The 18,877-nt window shown below is 42.4% G+C and overlaps 1 protein-coding gene across 8 annotated transcripts in view; it reads right to left on the reverse strand.

Annotated features, from left to right (window-relative positions):
* The window catches only part of LOC143282285 (PDZ and LIM domain protein 7-like), a 126,197-nt gene continuing 107,320 nt past the window's right edge, over positions 1 to 18,877 (reverse strand). For all 8 annotated transcript variants that reach the window (XM_076587888.1, XM_076587908.1, XM_076587901.1 and 5 more), the window contains 6 exons: positions 10,922 to 10,950; positions 4,941 to 5,241; positions 4,079 to 4,265; positions 3,407 to 3,527; positions 2,497 to 2,612; positions 1 to 519 (listed from right to left, as the gene is read on the reverse strand). In XM_076587888.1, the coding sequence (XP_076444003.1) occupies positions 442 to 519; positions 2,497 to 2,612; positions 3,407 to 3,527; positions 4,079 to 4,265; positions 4,941 to 5,241; positions 10,922 to 10,950 (832 nt within the window). In that variant the 3' untranslated portion in view covers positions 1 to 441. The remainder of the gene's footprint in view (positions 520 to 2,496; positions 2,613 to 3,406; positions 3,528 to 4,078; positions 4,266 to 4,940; positions 5,242 to 10,921; positions 10,951 to 18,877) is intronic.

Genomic DNA, 18,877 nt, shown 5'->3' on the forward strand with positions numbered 1-18,877 from the left:
CATCTTCTGAAGATGAAGAAAAAATAAACATGATAAATGATATCACAGCACTCAATTCAACTTTTATTTCTGGTTCAATTAGCACTTACACAATCATGCAAAAGCAGAACTATCTTCTTTGTCACCTGTATCAACAACTGATACTGACCGGTAAAACTCGTAACAGTGATCAAACCACAAAAAAACCCAACCCTTTCTCATGCAGTTACTCTGAAATTACCATCTAGCATAACTATGCTCACATCAGTAAACCTCTATAAAGACCAGATGCTGAGAACCAGCCAAAAAGATAGCATCAAAAAAAGGGGCAAACAATGACTATATGACTATGCAGCAGGTTATCTTCCCATGGACATTTTCAGTGCGGTCAAAGAACTACCGCAAAGCAGAAGCACACTCAGGTGTCCCAAGTGTTGTCTCTCCATGCTCTGCTGTAGCGGATCAACGGGCATGTTTCTTGCAGTACGCTTTGCCGGCCTTGGCAACAAAGGGTTGACCCTCCAGGGAGACTTGGCAGGTCTGAACCCCACCCCCCAAAACACACACACACACACACACACACACACAAATCAAATCTATGATCCATTTTGCCTGTCATTAGATCTTGTCCTTTGGATCATGTTGTATGGTTCTTTTCTCTCTTCACTTTAGCTCACTCACAAGAAATGCATTGAACTTTGATAGACTTAGTAAAATGCACATAAATTCATACTCTTGTCAACTGGTGACATGAGATAAATGATAATGGATCAAGTGAATTTCCATGTAAATGAACCCCCCTCCCCTCCCACTTTGTTTCTACCTTTTTTTCTTTCTTCACTATTGTTTGCTTTTTCTGCCCTCCCAGTCCATTCACCTTTCTTTTTTCCGACAAGCCTGGACACTTTTTGTCTCTCTTTTCCAGTCTGTGATGTACTATTTGTGCTGTCTTGCTCTGACGTATTGAAAACACTTGGATGGACACTAACTGTCCATTTCAAGGTGTTGCTTTGCCTATATGACCTTTACATGCATGTACGTATGTATTGTACGTACAAGTTTGTATGCGCAGATATATGTTTATTGTGCATGATTGTGAGTTGAGGACAAAGTGTGTTCCATATGTGTGTGTGTGTGTGTGGATTGTAAAGCGCTTTGTGCAATGAGGAAAGGGCTGATAAATGTCCAGTAGTTATTATTTTGTTGTTGTTGCTTTAAGTATTTCTGATCCTTTTTATGATTTTTATTCAGTCGGGCAGTCCTGATAGTCCTGTGCAGTCAGCTGGACAATATGCATCAGTGTCAGTGTCAAGCTAAATGTAGAGCAATTGAGAATGAGGGCACAATTATGGGAGGGCAAACCACAGCCCACAATTGTGGGGATTATGTATTGAGAGGACTAGCTAAACTTGCAACACAACTGAGGGGGGCTAGCTTAACTTGCAACACAACTGAGATGGGCTAACTAAACTTAAAACACAATTGCGGGGGGCTACCTAAACTTGCAACACAACTGAGATGGGCTAACTAAACTTGCAACACAACTGAGGGGGACAACCTAAACTTGCAGCACAATATGGGGGCCGCTAGCTTAATGTAGAGCACAATTATGTGGGGATAGGTATCGAGGTAGGCTAGTTAAACATGCAGCACAGTTGAGGGGGGCTAGCTAAACCTGCAGCACAATATTGGGGCCGCTAGCTTAATGTAGAGCACAATTATGTGAGACAGGTCACGAGATTGGCTGGCTTAACTTGCAACACACTTGAGGGAAGCTAGCTAAACTTGCAGCACAATATGGGGGTTAGCTAAACTTGAAACACACTTGAGGGGGGCTTGCTAAACTTGCAGCACAATATGTGAGGCTAGCTAAACTTGCAGCACAATATGGGGGATAGCTAAACTTGCAGCACAATTGAGGGGGGCTAGCTAAACTTGCAACACAATTGAGGGGGGCTAGCTAAACTTGCAGCACAGTTGAGGGGCGCTAGCTTAATGTAGAGCACAATTATGTGGGATAGGTATCGAGGTGGGCTAGCTAAACTTGCAGCACACTTTAGGGGGGCTAGCTAAACTTTCAACAAACTTGAAGGAGGTGGGATATTTACTGAGTAGGTAAGCTAAACATGCAGCACAGTCAAGGGTGGCTTGCTAAACTTAGAACCCAATTGAGGGGGGAGTGGGGGCTAGCTATTGAGGGTTGTAGCTAAACTTATAGCACTAATACAACTGAGGGGGCTAGCTAAACGCAGAGTGCAATTGAGGGGGTGGAGGATAGCCAGCTAAACTTGCAGCACATTTGAGGGGGGGACTACTTAACTTACAGCACGCTGAGAGGGGCTAGCTAAACTTACAGCACAACTGAATGGAACTTGATAAACTTACAGCACAACTGAGGGGGCTTGTTAAACTTAAGTACAATTGAGGGGACCAGCTACACGTACAGCACATCTGAGGGGTAAGGGGGCTGCTGCTACACTTACAGTTCATTTGTTGGGGGAGACTAACAAAACTTACAGCGCAGTTGAAGCACTCGGCATGGAAGTTCTTGCCCATGGCCTCTACCCAGCGGTCACCAGGCTCGATAGGGAAGTCGCAGCCAGCGCACATGGTCTGGAACATGGACGCCCAGTCTGAAACACCAGTCACATTTTGTGGTTAAATAACACGATAATAGAATCTTTTGAAACATCAGTCAGCTTTGTGTAAAGAATGGTTGTGTAACAATGATGGAATCTTTTGAAACATCAGTCATGTTTTGAGAAAACACTGTTTAAATAACATGATAGAATCTTTTAAAATATCAGTCAGCTTTGTGAATAAGAATGGTTTAAGTAATGATAATGGAATCAAAACACTGGTTATCTTTTGTGAACAATTGTAATAACAATGACGGAACCTTTTAAAGCATCAATCATCTTTTGTGAACAATAATGGTAATAACAATAGTGGAATTTTCTGAAACATTATCTTTTTTGAGCAACAATTGCAATAACAGCGATGGGATCTTCTGAAACATCAGTCATCTTTTGTAACAATGGTTAAAACAATGATGAAATCTCAAACATCGGTCATATTTTGTAAACAACAATACTAATAACTGATTGAATCTTCTGGAGCATCAGTCATCTCTTGTAAACAACAATAGTAAGTAATGATAATGGAATATACTGAAACAACAGAGATCTTTGAGAACAAGTCATGAAGATGGAATCTTCTGAAACGTCTTCTTTGTAAACAACAATAGTAAGTAACAAGAGAGGTAAGGCCTTCAAGACACTTGTGATACACACTTTAAAAATAAATAAATAAATAAATAAAATATAGAGAAATTTTAATCGTTAAAATGTGTTCCGTATTTGTTAATATAAAGCTTCGGGTTAAAAGAAAAAACACACACACACACAGTTACATACCACAATCTCACCTTTCTCACAGTAAGGTTTGCCTTCTTCAATGTGGAACTGGTTTCCACCAATGGGCAGTTTACATTGAGTGCACAGGAAGCAGTCCGGATGCCATGTGGCTTGCAAGGCATTCACACATTCCTACAACAGTTTCAGTTTCAAGGAAGTTAAGAGTATATGGTACTGATCCATATACACAACATCACATCTGATTTGAACATTAAAGGAGCAGATGCCTTACAAAAACATAAACCCAACTTACATCAACACAGATCTTGGGGTGGTCAGGACGTGGGGGAAGGTGCAGAAAGGGTGCTTACTATTGTTGCAGTTCTTACTTTTCTGAAATTGAACATGTTGACTGACCTGATGCTTGATTCTGTCTTGACAAAAGAACTCATAAGCATAAAGATTAAAAAAATAAAAAATAAAAAAAATTTACATTTCAAACAGTATCCAATTCACTTTGGAAATATGTGCATCTGAAAATGTACATTTCACAGGCACACAAACACACACACACACACACACACACACACACAGTGGCAGACTCTCACCCTAAGAATCACATGCGCGCACACACACGCATGCACACACGGTCACACAGCCCCCACACATGTACACAAATGCACACACATCAACACCTCATGCACACACACACATCCACACCCCACAAACTCACTCTTACCCACCCCAAGAATGGTGGTGTTACACTTCTTGCAGTGGGGAGCCAGGTAGCGCTCATAGTCCCTCTCACAGTACAGGTTGCCCCCCTCCTCCACAAAGCCAATGTCAATCAGCTTCACGCCACACTGCGGGTTGGCACACACAAAGTGGTCAGGGCACCAGCAGTTGCCCATGGCTGTCACAAAGGGACCTCTGCACACACACACACAAACATGTACACGCATGCATGCACACACACGCATGTGTATACACAAACATGCTTACACATACACACACACACACACACACACGTGCACACAAGATTGCACTCATGCAAACACACATATGCAAACACAGTGGCATACAGGTACACAGACACACACACATACACAGAATGAAAAATAATTATTCTGATCAAATGCACACACATATAGAAATCCTTATGATGAAATGACACAATTAAGCCATTGTTTTCTGTAGAGAAAAAAAAAAGAATTGCTCAAAAACAAAAAGCCTTTTAGTTTGCAAGCTTGTAATAGAAATTTAAGACAACAATTGTTTGATGTTGAAAAAAAAAGGGCCAATTTTAACTGCTGATGCTTCACAACAAAATAAAAACTTGAACATATATGCACTGACTAGGCATTAAAAAATTCAGTTGCAGTTTTTAAGAGCAGTAAATGTTCATAAGTGATCTGAAGGCTATCTGGCTTTCTGAACTTACACACTTGCATTTAAGCTTTTTCACATATGCACACATGCAAGAATACAAAAACATTCTTGAGAGAAACAAAATGGGAGAAACATCACAATCCAATGACTTTACAAAATTGCCCATGAGAGGTGATGTTAAACGCACGCGTGCACACACACACACACACACAATACCTAATGGGGCAGCCACAGCCAGAGCAGACAGGGATTCGCCCAGTGCCCCCAGTACCAGGGTTGGTCACTGCCTCACCCACACGACCCCTCTTTGCACCAACCCCAGTTGGTTTCAGGGCTGCACCACTCCCGAAAGGCCCGGTTCCCACAGTAGCTGGGGCTGGGGCTGAAGGAGCCCAGGCTTTGGCCACAGAAGCAGCCGGGCTGCGGGCAGGGCCAGAGGTGGAGGGAGCCCAGCTTTTGGCCACAGGAGCAGCTGGGGCAGGCTTTGGCTCAAAGCCACCAGCAGGTTTCTTTGAGGCTGTTTAAAAAAACCCCATCAAAGTGCATGACCATGTTTAATTTTTCATGAAATATATGTGAATGACTGTAATGTCAGTGACATTAACAGCTCTCTCTCACACACACACACTCACACAAACACACACAAATTTCAAGCTTTAATATTGATTATCCTTTCACTCCTGTTGGAGTATGGAGGACAACTACAAAATAATGATTTCATGCCCAGAATAAACATTTCCAAATGCACAACAGCATCATATGGCTGTTGAGAAAACACAAATGTCTTTTAACCCCCAAAGAGTATACACACAACATTTGCAAATATAGTAAACTTACAGCTAAAATGATTTGTGCCCTCTTTGAGCATATTACAAAAATCATCTGATTTCAGAGAAATATATTTTTAGACACGTATCTTTTTTGCAACTGATCATACTTGAGATGTTCCATTATAAAATGGAACTCATCCCCAATCAAAGACATATTATAAACCTTACACCACCATAATTTTCATGGTATGCCATTGCATTTCTTTACTTCTATTTCCAACTTATGGACCACTACTCTGAAGTTTGAAGAAGCTATTAACTTAATTATCAGGCATTTGACATGTATTTTTCTCTTCCAAAATAACTTTTGAATTTTTGATAGAACAAACATTTTATCACTTGCCTCTCAAGCCTGTCTCTATAAATTTTGAAAATTATCTTTCAACGCTATTCCTAGAGAAATTCTTTCTCATGGAAGAATTGACCATCCCTACATAGTCATGCCCTGTTTGCATTAAAATTTGTCTTATATTACTAATCCAGTAATCCGTTTTGAAGAATAAATACCAATTTTTATAAACTGAATAATATCAAACTGTTTGGTAACACTTGGCCAGGCCAAAATCGAACTAATCTTATTTTCACTAATACACTAATAGGTAAATACCAGTTTCTCCATAAATTATTTGTGTCAAAGTATTCCTATTCAACTTTAACAAGCATTTAAAAAAATTCAGTTCTTATTTTTCAAGGATATTTATGTTTCTATCACCACATATTTCTGCATCATTCAGCAAAATAGGAACAATCATAAACTGGTACACGTCAAGAATAATATGTACTTGTAGATCTTGATTTCTGGCTGACTGAAGTAATGAAAACATTGTTTTTTATAAGCCCATTCATTTTTCTGTATTTTTTATTTTATTTCATAGTTTTATAAAAAGTGCCATTTTTGCATGAAAGACATTAAGGGACTGTTGTAATCCTACTTTTGTCTCTGAAAGGAAATTTGTATCATCGGCATATAAGAGTACAATTAATCGCATGTAACTAAGTCTCTATTGTTAACATTCCATAAAAAATCAACATAATTATGAGCTCATATACTCAGTCAACACACAACTCTAAATCATTAAGATACAAAGAAAAGATGAGAGATTTTCTCCTTGCTGTACACCATTACAAATGCTAATGAAATCCGATTTTTCACCATCTAAAAACATACGATTTAATTCTATCATACATGTTCAGTATGACATGCAAAATATTATCAATCAATCTTTCATGATAAGTTTTTGCCACAACCCACTTCTCCAAATTTAATCAACTTCTCCAAATCTAATCAAACACTTTTTTTAAATCAATTAAAAGCACGGTAAAGTTTGTTCTTTTTCATGAAAATAATATCAATTAATGATTTCAAAACAAACATTTGATGTTATGTAGAATGGGACTGTCCAAATTCTGGTTGAACCCCTGAAAGTAAACTGATAAGTTAGTTTGCATTTATATAATCGGTCAGCCTATCATTCAGCACAGAAGTGAATAGATTTCCAACACAGCTCAGCAAAATCACACACGCACACACGCAAATCTGTGTGTGCGCGAACACACATGCATTTCTATCATCATTTTATTGAAAGGTAGAGACTTAAAATTTAAAGATAAAAGGTTTTACTGAATAAAGATCTCATATCTACAGATTAAGGTCAATATTTCACAAAATATTCATGACAGCTCCATTAACAAGATCTCTCTCTAACTTGTTGCTTAGACCCCAGCTGATCACAAGGGAACATTCATGAAGAGTTCTCAAAATTGCACTTATTCAAACACCTGTAATTGTTTTCATCACTTCAGTGACAAGGAGAATTAACGACAATCATTGAATTACCAGATCTCATACATAACTAATAACCACATCAAACTAAGAAAAAAGAATGATCACAAAAACACAGCCACTGTTCTGAATGTCTAACTATACATCTATGCATCAAGAAGAAAAGTTGTAAAGAAGACCCCAAGAAAAAGAACTCCTGCATTTGTTGTTGGGATGAAGAAAAACACTCTTGGAGACCGAAGGAAACTGGCCATGGGATGAAACTGCTGAAAAGAGCCAGTGAGACATCGAACTTCTTCAACTTAACAACAGAAAGAAAAATGGTGCCTTTGGTGAAGACATCCAACACAGGACTGACAAGTTTACGGGTGACCAGATTTCTCAAGATCACTGCCAGATGCAAGAATGAGTAAAGAAAGCTAAGAAACATCTTATCAGACAAAAAGAGGAGAGGTCAAGCAAACCTGCATTTCACTCCTCCACTGAGGAAAATCCTGACATTCAACTCTCCTCTCATGTGCACTGTTTGTACGGATACTTCCAGCAGATGTCATGCCATCAACTTCCAACAGCAGAAGAGACTGCTTGCATGAATTCTGCCACCAATATTGATCTGACATTGGAGACTATCTGGCAGTTAGCAGCATCACACAGGCAGTATGAACTCATTTTTGTTGACAAGCATGACTACATACTCATGTGCATCACTTTGCCCAAATATTGAAACTTTTACTTCACCTTATGACACAGTAATCAAAGCATTTAGTCAGAGGTGTGTGTGTGTGTGTTTTGCAGTATGTGAGATGCTGGAAGTTTTTGCAAGACTGGTCTGAATACTTCGCTTTACATTAATTTCAGACACTGATGACACCAACAATTAACTAACATGGGCACTATATTTTCAGTGTCTTAAAAACACATCAAGGTGTGAAAATGCACCCAAGGATAAAATCCAAGCAAAAACTCATTAACTCATTTTTCTTCCACATTTATTCAGGCAATTACAGATTTAACTGATTGAAAGATTGGGTAAAATAAGTTAAAGCACTGCTGCTTGCATGCTTCACTGTGTGATATCCAACACATTAAAATGGTTATTCACTGAAATCCAAGAAATTATCAAGTCCAGCCGACTTGCAAAAACTGCTTAAAATACAGCCAACTTATTGGGAGGCACTTACAGAAGGAAACAGGCCTGCACTTTCATTCCTATAAGATATACTTAAGAGTGTTTGAAAGTAAGTGTTTGTGAAGATTAATTGAAATCTAATAAATTTCATGAATGGACAGCAAGTGTGTGTTAAAACAGTGACCTATTCCAATGTTGCTTGATTGAATACAAGATTATTTAAAACTTGCATTCCACGTAACACACACAACATAAATATATGCATGTGTAGGAATGTGTATTTGCGTGTGTGTGTGTGTGTGAGCGCGCGTGCGCGTCTGGTTATATATGTTTGTGCTTGCCTATGTGTGCGTATGTGTGGAGGGTAGCTGCTATGTACATGTATGTATGCATTGTGTGTGTGTGTGTGTGTGTGTGTGTTTAGTCAGTCACATTTTGGTGTGTGTACGTAACATTGATGTCATGTGTTATGTAAACAAAAGTGTTTCTGTAAAGCACCCAAGCAGATTTCTGGATAGTCTGCTACATAAGTATCCATTATCATTATTATTATTATTTACATTTCTCAATTACATGACTATTCACAAATGTTAATCACTACCAAGGAAAGAAAGCTTTTAACATTTGAACTAAAATAAACTAAGAATTGTCCATGTCACAGCTTTTCCATTATTTGTGAAAAAAATTGGCCACAATGTGAGATCCTGTCTCCAACATATGAACTTATATTCAAAGCATGAATTTTTTTCTCTAAGGTTTCATATACTGTAGGACACATCACCCTTAGTGTCTGTATTGATGGCAACAACCTTTGCCTGAGGCCATGTTATTTTCTTTTAAAAGCAGTGCCTAGTGGAAACCATGTAACACATGAGAAGCCAGTCACGTAGGACTACATTTTGCTGATTTTATTGATGTCTGTTTAAATATTCCTGATCCTTTTTTATTTTTATTTTATTTTATTATAGGTACAGATTACAGAAAATTCAGAACAATGCTGCACCACTGGTTCTCGCCAAAAAGAAATCTGATCATGTTACACCTCTGCTGAATCGTTTACACTGGCTTCTGATTGAGTCCGGCATTCACTGTAAGTTAGCAACACTCGCCTTCAAACATTTTGACAAGTCTCTTCCATTGTATCTCTCCTCTGTATTGGAAACATACGAACCGCACACAGCATTAGGATACAGTTCTGAAAAGCTGCTTATTAAAGTTCCAAGGACTAATCTGAAACATGCTAGGAATAGGTCTTTCAGAGCCCAGGTTCCCCAAGTGTGGAACTCTCTACCTTCATCTCTTAGGAATGCCTCTGATCTACATTCCTTTAAGTCAGATCTGAAAACTTACCTTTTCCATAAGCATTTTTGTTCTGGGTGAAACAGTTAAATCAAGGTATGCCTGTTAACAAGTATCTTTGTACTAGTATTTTTATAGTCCTGTTTTAATGCATTGTGTATTTTATGTAGTAGATGTGATGGCATTTTTTCTATCTGGTTATTTTTTAATGGGTGTGTGTGTGTGTGTGCGTGCGTGCGTGCGTGCGTGCGTGCGTGCGTGCATGTGTTTGTGAGGGTACAGTGCTCTGGTACATGTGTGTAAGTGTGTAGGCATGTTAGTATGCCCGAACAGAATTCTATGTTAGAAAATAAGAAATATATTAATGCTTATGCAATTTTGTTTTTAGGGCAGTTGATATTTAATGTCAGCGTGTGTGTGTCTGTGTGTGAGTGTGTGAGTGTATGAGGGACATATATGTGTGTGTGTGTGTGTGTGTGTGTGTGTGTGTGTTCCATGAAATGCATTTTGTTTTAATCTAAGCTTTATTTACTTCATAGCTTTTATAATCTGAATCATCTCTTAAGTGTGCTTTTTCATTCATATGAACATGCTGGATTTTTCCATTGTCAGATAGTGGTTGATGTGTTTTTTAAGGCATGTTTATAGTCTACTGGATGATGTAAGGCGCTTTGAGCAGCACTGGTGCTGGATATAGCGCCATAGAAAAACTATGTATAATTATTATTATTATTATTATATCTAAACTCTGTCTGCTTGAGTGTGCATGTGTGCATGCCTGACATCTGATTGAATAACACAGGAAACAAATGAAGAGCGCCCAATGGCAACTGTCAGTCGGCTCTACCCAGGTAGGCAGCCTGTTGTGCAAATTACCCTGAGCTTGGTCTCCAACTGAGGATAGGCACTATATAAGTATCCTCATCAATCAAATAAACTCTCCAAAACTGTGTTTGCATTGCTTTTACATTACTTTTGATTTTTTACCCTCATGTCCCAAAATTGTTTCCAGTATTGTACACACACACAAACACACACACACACACACACATGCGCGCGCACACACACAGTGTGTCTGTCTGTCTATCTAACTAGCTAGCTAGATAAATAGACAGACAGATAGATATAGATATAAAATGTCAAATAGTGTTCTTACCTAACTGAGAGGCAGGGGGAGCACCAGTGCTGAAAGGAGTAAAAAGAGAAAAAAGTCAACATAAGAACACAAGAATTGAATACAGGAATCTGACCAATGTCTGAAACTGAAGAAACAGGTATGCAGATTGAGTCTTGCATGCACACACATACTCATATGAATATAATAATGATGATAATAATAGTACATTTATATGGGACTTTCAAGCCTCTCAAAATGCTTTACAATAACATGTCAGACACAAAGCAAACAATAACACATGAAACAAAAATATCTTCCAAATATCATTAAACCCCATCAGCTGATACTGGAAGACAAACTTGTATGAATGTTTGGAAAATGTCCGTAACTGCTGCTAAAAACATCATAGCATGGAGAATTAATTCTATTTCTTGTTCTATATTCTATTTTTGACATACATTTTTGTGTGTTTTGTTTAGTTTTAATTGATAATTATAACTGATCCAGATTCTGTTTCTAATTCACACATACACACACAGAGAAACATTCACACATGGACACACACACACACAAACACATACACACACATTCGCACACACAGACACACTCACACCCTCAAATGAAGAGGCACGTCAAATGCCTGTGCTTCCATCTAGACACAGCCAACAATCATAAAAGTCAGCAGTTTTCAATGCCTTTGTTCAGTATCAGTAGTTCAAGGAGGCGTCACTGCGTTCAGACAAATCCATACACGCTACACCACATCTGCCAAGCAGATGCCTGACCAGCAGCGTAACCCAACGCGCTTAGTCAGGCCTTGAGAAGAAAAAAAAAAGCAATAATAATAATCAATGCATTTTCAACATATCAACATTCTGGGGGAATTGGGGTTCATGGTGTACCCTGGTAAATATGCTGACCCTGTGTTTTCATCAGGTTCTAACTATATCTTTGGGTTGACTTAATCCTGGTTTTAAGTAAATGTTTCATAAAAAGTAACTGATTTAGTAAAATATACAATGAAGAACACATTATGTGTACCAATAACTATCATTCTAATCACATATAAAACAAGCACACACACAAAAAAAAAGAAAAAGAAAGAGCAATCTTCAAGAAAGTTTGCTGCAACTGTTTTCATCAGCTAATAATTCAATGTTGATGTCTTTTCAGCCATTTCAACTCAAGAAATTAAATTGGTACGGAAACATGAAAAGAGGGCATTCTGATTTACTCATGATAATTGTATGTCCAATAAAAAGAAAGGGGAAAACAAATTCTGAATAAAAATTCAACCTCCAAACAAACTAATGCAATCAACAAAGAGAATGATGTCCCACTGTCTGTCATGAAGTGACATCACACATTCTGTTTCCATCAAAGATAAAATGATTCATCATGATCATCCTATTCCTGAGAATGTACTGAAGACATATTAGCCCATTATGCACTAATCATCACCCTTTCTTTCCACACTGAGTGCTGGCCATGCCTTCATGCTTTGTTACATTTTTTTTTCATTTCATGCAATGAAGGTTCTATTCTCTCATTACAGGAGATTTCAAAGTGATCATTACAATATAACAATCTTAAAGAAAAAAAAAAGTACTACTGTTTTCAGATTACAATGATGCAAAGGTTTGCTGTTTTTCTTACAACTGAAAAAACAAAAGAAGGACAAATAACACAAGTGTAACCTGAGATGTTACAGCAGAACAAACATAAAAAAAAAAAAAAGAAATCCACCAAAAAAAATCCTGACAGAACCATGGTCAGGTCATATAACAAACAGTTCTTAGACTTAATTCATGACTTTTTATTTCTATTTTGTGATGTGTTAAATCATCCAAAAATACATACTGTCCAAATACAGAGTCACACATACTTCCAAGACTAATGCACTCATCACCCACAACTACTGATTCCAAAATGCAACTTTGGCAATGTTTCAATGAACATACCTATGCTCAACAATCAGCAGATTCCAACATTGATAGCAGTGAGCTCTGAAATAACTAAACTCAAATTTTGGGAAACATATCCTGATCCTAGAATATGAAGAGAAAGAAGAAAAGAAGGGCTTCAAATCTCAAGCATCCCTGGTTGAAACAGTCATATGGGACTTTCAGTATGAGGATCCTGGGTTTGAATCATGGTGATGACACCTTGTGGGTTAAAGGTGAAGAATTTTCCAATTTCAAAGGTCAAGAGATGTTCTGACCTGCAAAAGCCTGAACCCCCTTCATGTGTATACACATGCTAAAGATAAATACTTTAAGAAAAGTGTACTCCAATTCAGTGTTTGATGGGTTATGGAAACAAGAACATACTCAGCATTCACGCACCCCATAACGAAATGAAATGAAATGAAATGAAATTATGGTGCTTAGAGCCTCGCCGACCACTAAGGCCATCTCAAGGCTATCGCCGCGTCAATTACTGCTACAAGGCTAAAAAAAAACAACCAATTAAAACGAGTCACCACTTCAAACTTTCCACTCCAAAGTTAAAAAAAAAACTTCCATAGTTTAAAACCTTCAAATCTGGTTAAAAAGGTTCACTTCTTTTAAGAAGTCCATCAGCGCCCACGGAGGGACATCACGAAACAGAGTCTTCAAAGAAACCGCCGTGTAATGTCTGCGTCTAACGTCATGCAGATCCCAACAGTCAAGGAGCACGTGTTTCACGGTGAGAGGCTCGTCACAGGGAACGCATCGAGGGGCCTCCTCCCCCTTCAACAAGTAAGAATGAGTAAAAAAAGTGTGCCCCGTACGCAGTCTGCACAGCACAGATTCCTCCTTTCTGTTCTTCACCCCCGAAGGGAGGGTCTCCCCCAGGTCCGGACGGATCTGGAAGAGCTTGTTGTCCATCTGGGTGTTCCACTTCTCTTGCCAAAGATCCTTAACGTAAGTATTGACCTTCCGCTTCATGTCTGTATAGGGTACCAAGGATCTGGACAATTCTTTCTTTACAGCGTTCCTGGCCAGCAGGTCCGCCCTTTCGTTACCACGAATGCCAACATGTCCGGGAACCCAGGCCAACACAACCTCGTATCCTTTCTTCGTTGCGAGAGTAAAAGTTTCATAAAATTCCAGCAGTTTGGGATGAGTGATATTCCTGCAGGCGATCGCCTCCAGGGCTGATAAGGAGTCGGAAAAGATCATGAATCTCTTCTGTTTGGAAGAGAGAACCATTTTTAACCCCAGGACCAGTGCGGTCAGTTCCGCGGTGTATACCGAGCTGTCAGACAGGATGTGTTCCGTTGAGGGCCGGTCAGGAAAGGCGGGACAGAACGCAGATGCGGCGACTCCGTCCTCTGACTTGGAACCGTCAGTGAAGATGCCTTGAAAGGTGGGGAATTTGTGGCACAGTTCCGAAAAGTAGGTTCTGTAGGCCAGAGAACTGGTGGTGTCCTTACGGTACGAGGCCAGATCGAATCGGACCTCAGGTGTTGTAAAGGTCCACGGGGGGCTGTCAGGGAACTTAGAGAAATCTGAGATGCCACCGACATCCAGATCGGCATTTTCCAAGTGCGGCTGAATGCGGAGTCCGAGAGGAGGTATGCAGTTTGGGTTGTCTGTAAATTTCTTATCGAAAGGGTTGTTGAATACAGCATCGTAAGCAGGGTTTGTAGGTTCCGAAAACAATTTCAAATAATAGTTCAGGGTCAGCTTCAGTCTGCAGTTGGAAAGAGGCGGTTCCCCCGCCTCTGCGTACAGGCTGTGCACAGGGGTGGTGCGGAAAGCACCTAAGCTGAGACGGAGCCCTTGGTGGTGTACAGGGTCCAACAGTTTCAGGTAGGACGGTCTGGCCGAGCCGTATACAACACTTCCATAATCCAGTTTGGACCGGACCAGGGCTCTGTAGAGGTGCAAGAGAGTCCTCTTAGCACCCCAGTTCGTGTGTGCCACAACTCGGATGATGTTCAGGGCTTTTAGGCAAGATATTTTCAGCTGTTTAATGTGGCTGAGAAAATTCAGCTTCTGATCGAAGACGACCCCTAGAAATCTGGCTTCCTTGACCGCCGGGATGGTGGATGTTCCCAGACGGATTTCAGGGTCCTGATAGAATTGGCGAAAATTATGAAAGTGGATGCATTCAGTTTTGGAGGACGAAAATGTGAAGCCATTCTCCTCTGCCCAACACTGGATTTTGTTGACGCAGAGCTGAAGCCGTCGCTGGATGCTGGCGTACGTGCTGCCGGTTGCATATAAGGCAAAATCATCCACGAACAGCGAGCTGTCCGATCCTTTCTGAACGGATTGAACGATGTCATTAATTTTGATGCTGAACAGAGCCGGCGACAGGATGCTCCCCTGCGGGACACCCAGCTCCTGCTCGTGAATGTCGGACAGGGTGGTGCCGACTCTCACCTGGAATTGTCTGTCTTGTAAAAAATTGTGGATAAACTGAGGCAGGTGTCCTCGGAAGCCGAGCTTGTGCAAGTCGGAAAGAATACCAAATTTCCACGTGGTATCGTAAGCTTTCTCCAGGTCAAAAAATATGGCCACCACATGTTGTTTGTTGACGAAAGCATTTCTTATCGTGGTTTCCAGACGAACCAGATGGTCAACGGTAGAGCGATGCTTGCGGAAACCGCATTGTTCCTTCGCCAGAAGGCCGTCGGTCTCTAGTTTCCACATCAGTCTACCGTTGACCATCTTCTCCATCAGTTTGCAGACGCAGCTGGTCAGTGCAATTGGGCGGTAGTTGGAGGGGTTCGAGGGGTCTTTTCCCGGTTTCGGCAGTGGGATTATGAGGGCTTTCCGCCAGGAGGGTGGAAAGAAACCTGTGACCCAGATGTGGTTATAAACTTTAAGCAGGGTGTCCAGACAGGTTTGGGGAAGGTGCTTTAGGAGTTTATAATGGACTTCGTCCATTCCTGGACAGGAATCCGTACAGGTCTGAAGGGCAGATTTAAGTTCGTTCATTGTGAAAGGAAGGTTGTAATTCTCTGTGTTGTCGGAAAAGAAGTTCCATGGTGTTTTTTCTGACAGGTTTTTGGTTTTAAGAAAGCGAGCAGATTTGTTAGCAGATCTCGAGTTCTGTTCTATTGTGGAGGCAAGCAAATTGGCAACTGCTTTCTTCTCTGTGACCAGAGCGTCTGAAAGTTTAAGATGGTGGAAGGTCGGGCATGCGTTTTTGCCCTTAATTCTTTTTAAAACCCTCCACACTTTCTTCTTGGGTGTGTTGGAGGTTAAGGAAGAGCAGAAATCTCTCCAAGACTTCCTCTGGCTCTTTTTAAAAACATACCTGGCTTTCGCCCTCAGCTGTTGATGGGTTCGAACGCTATCGGACTCCGGTCTCCGAAAGACGCGTCGCTGCGCTCTCTTCCGAGACTTGCGGGCCTCCCGACATTGCGCGTTGAACCAGGGCGTTCTAGGGACCTGAGGCTTGGAGGTAGACGATGGGACTGCTGCTTTGGCGCAATCTAAAACGATCCGAGTCAGAGCGTCAGCAGGGTCCTTGCTTTTCAATACTGTTTCTTCCTGCAGCTCCGCTCTTATCTTGGTGGTAAAAAAACTCCAGTCTGCTTTGTCGTAGTACAGGCGGTCAGGCAGAGAGTCATCTTCTCCATCTGTGGGGCGGAGGACGACAGGAAAGTGGTCACTCCCGTGCAGATCGTCGTGCACTTTCCACTCGTAGTCCAGGACCAACGATGGATCGCAGACCGACAGATCTAAACACGAGAGCTTTCCAGAGGACAGATGCAGGTAAGTGGGAGACTTGTCGTTAAGACAGCACAAGTCCATGTCAGAGAGAAGGTTTTCTAAGAGAAGACCTCGGGCTGATGTCATCTCACTTCCCCAGAGCGGGGAGTGTCCGTTGAAGTCGCCCAACAGTAAAAACGGACGTGGGAGCTGGTCGACCAGGTTCATGAGGTCCTGCCTCAGAACACGGACGGAAGGGGGAAGGTAGAGAGAGCAGACAGTGATGGTTTTCTCGAGCGTGACTCTGACTGCCACCGCCTGTAAAGGGGTGCTTAAAAGAACTGTACTGTATAAAAGGGACTTTCGAATAAAAAGAGCGACACCTCCCGTCAACCCCTCTTGCTTCGGTTGAGCGGGTTTAAAAACGGAGTTAAAACCAGAGAGAGATAAAACCTTGCCATCTCTTTGCAGAGTCTCCTGCAGTGCCAGCACTGAAGGTTTCAAAGCACGACAAAGCAGCTGGAGTTCCTGGAAGTTGGCATAGAATCCCCGGATATTCCAGTGGATCACTGCCATTAAAAAGGTTTCTTTAAAAAAAAAAAAAATAATAAAGCAGCAGCCTATTCCATCGCTACCCCCTGCTCCTCCACTTGCGGTGGCTCAAGGTCCGCCAGGATGGAATATTTGTTCTTTGACATAAATTTTTCGGGTTCCGACCGGGTCGGAATATCCACCACCTCGGCCCCTCCCGATCCCGCCGTGGCCGCAGCCCTCCCCTCCTTGAGTTTTGGAGGTGCGGGGGGCTTCCGGCCACTTCCGCCAGCCCGAGGGCCAGCCAGACGAGAGGCGGGGCGAGGGGGGCCGGGGGGTGGGGTGGGGCGGGAGGCGGACAACGTGCCTCCGCCCGAGGCTTTTCTCTCCCGCCCAGCAGCCCCTGAGGACTGCCGCGCAGGATGGGAAGGGGTGGACACAGCGCCTCCACCCAAGGCCAACGGTTCCGACGAGGCGGTTAAGTCGTCCGTCTGCGTTCCTGTGGACGTCGTCTGGACTGCGACGTCCACCGTCCCGGATCTGACGACAGAGGCATACGACGTCCTAGGCGACGCGGCCTCCACCTGTTTCCTTGCCTCAAAGAAGGAAATTTTCTGTTCTGTCTTGACTTTCTGAATTTGTTTTTCTTTCTTCCAGGCGGGGCAGTCCTTCGATGAGGACGGGTGGCCACCTCCGCAGTTCGCACACAGGGCTGCACTGACGCAATCGCCCTGGTGCGCCGCCTTCGAACAGGTGCCACACGCCTCTTCCTCCTTACATCTGTCTCTCACGTGTCCGAATTTCTGACACTTAAAGCATCTCAGAGGGGACGGTACGTACAGGCTGACATTAACTAGCAGGTATCCGACCCGAATGTCCTTGGGGACATCCGGGCAGCAGAAGGTGAGGAAGAAAGTGTTGGTCGGGACTCTGTCCGACCCCTTCCTCACCGTCACCCTGTACACATCGGTCACTCCCTGAGAGGACAGTTCGCTCTTGATCTCGGCCTCAGACACACCTTTCAACTCCGGGCATCTGATGACTCCCTTTGAGCAGTTGAGACCTTTGTGAGGGGAAATCTTCACTGCCCTATCCACGAAAGTGGTCGCCTTGAGAAGGAGCTGTGTCTGTCTTTTGGATTCTGTCTGTACTAAAAACGCTCCGCTCCTCAGCCTCTTGATGGATCTGAGCGATCCTGCCAGACACTGAAAGCCCTTCTGGACAGCAAAGGGGCTGAGAGCCGACAAGGGCTTGTCGTCATCAGCGCCCTCCATCACTAGCCACGATGGCCAAAAACCAGAGGTCTCGACGACCTCCGACTCAGAGTCTGAGTCGTCCGTTCCCTGTCGTCGTCTTTTTCCGAGTTTGGGGGAGTGTATTTGTTTAGGATTCATGTTGAAAGAAAAATGTGAATTCATCCCTCCCTTACCCACCCACCATGGGGTCCAACTTAGGGGCCAGGGTCAAGGGAACACCAGCTTGACCCCTTCCAGGTTTCGGGAGGGATATACAACCAGCAGCCCAGCTCCAACGTGCTCCCCCCCGATCATGCCCAGCTCCCGGGGACAGAGAGCCGAGCACTACGGGGGTTACCTTCGTCAGCCACTAAACTGCCAGTCTTGACCCAGCCCCACGAAGGGGTAGCCGATTGACACACACGGGCCAATGTGTGCCGCCTGTCTTAGGAGAGGTCCGAGCCAAAGGGATGTGTTGAGAGCAGCGTGCTCTCTCAATCCCCAGGATCTCATTCCCCTCCATCACAGGTCGCGCCGCACGGCAAACACGGCGGGCCTAAAGAAGGCCGCAGAGAAAA

Source organism: Babylonia areolata, chromosome 1 (assembly GCF_041734735.1).
Source record: "Babylonia areolata isolate BAREFJ2019XMU chromosome 1, ASM4173473v1, whole genome shotgun sequence".
Classification (NCBI taxonomy): domain Eukaryota; kingdom Metazoa; phylum Mollusca; class Gastropoda; order Neogastropoda; family Buccinidae; genus Babylonia; species Babylonia areolata.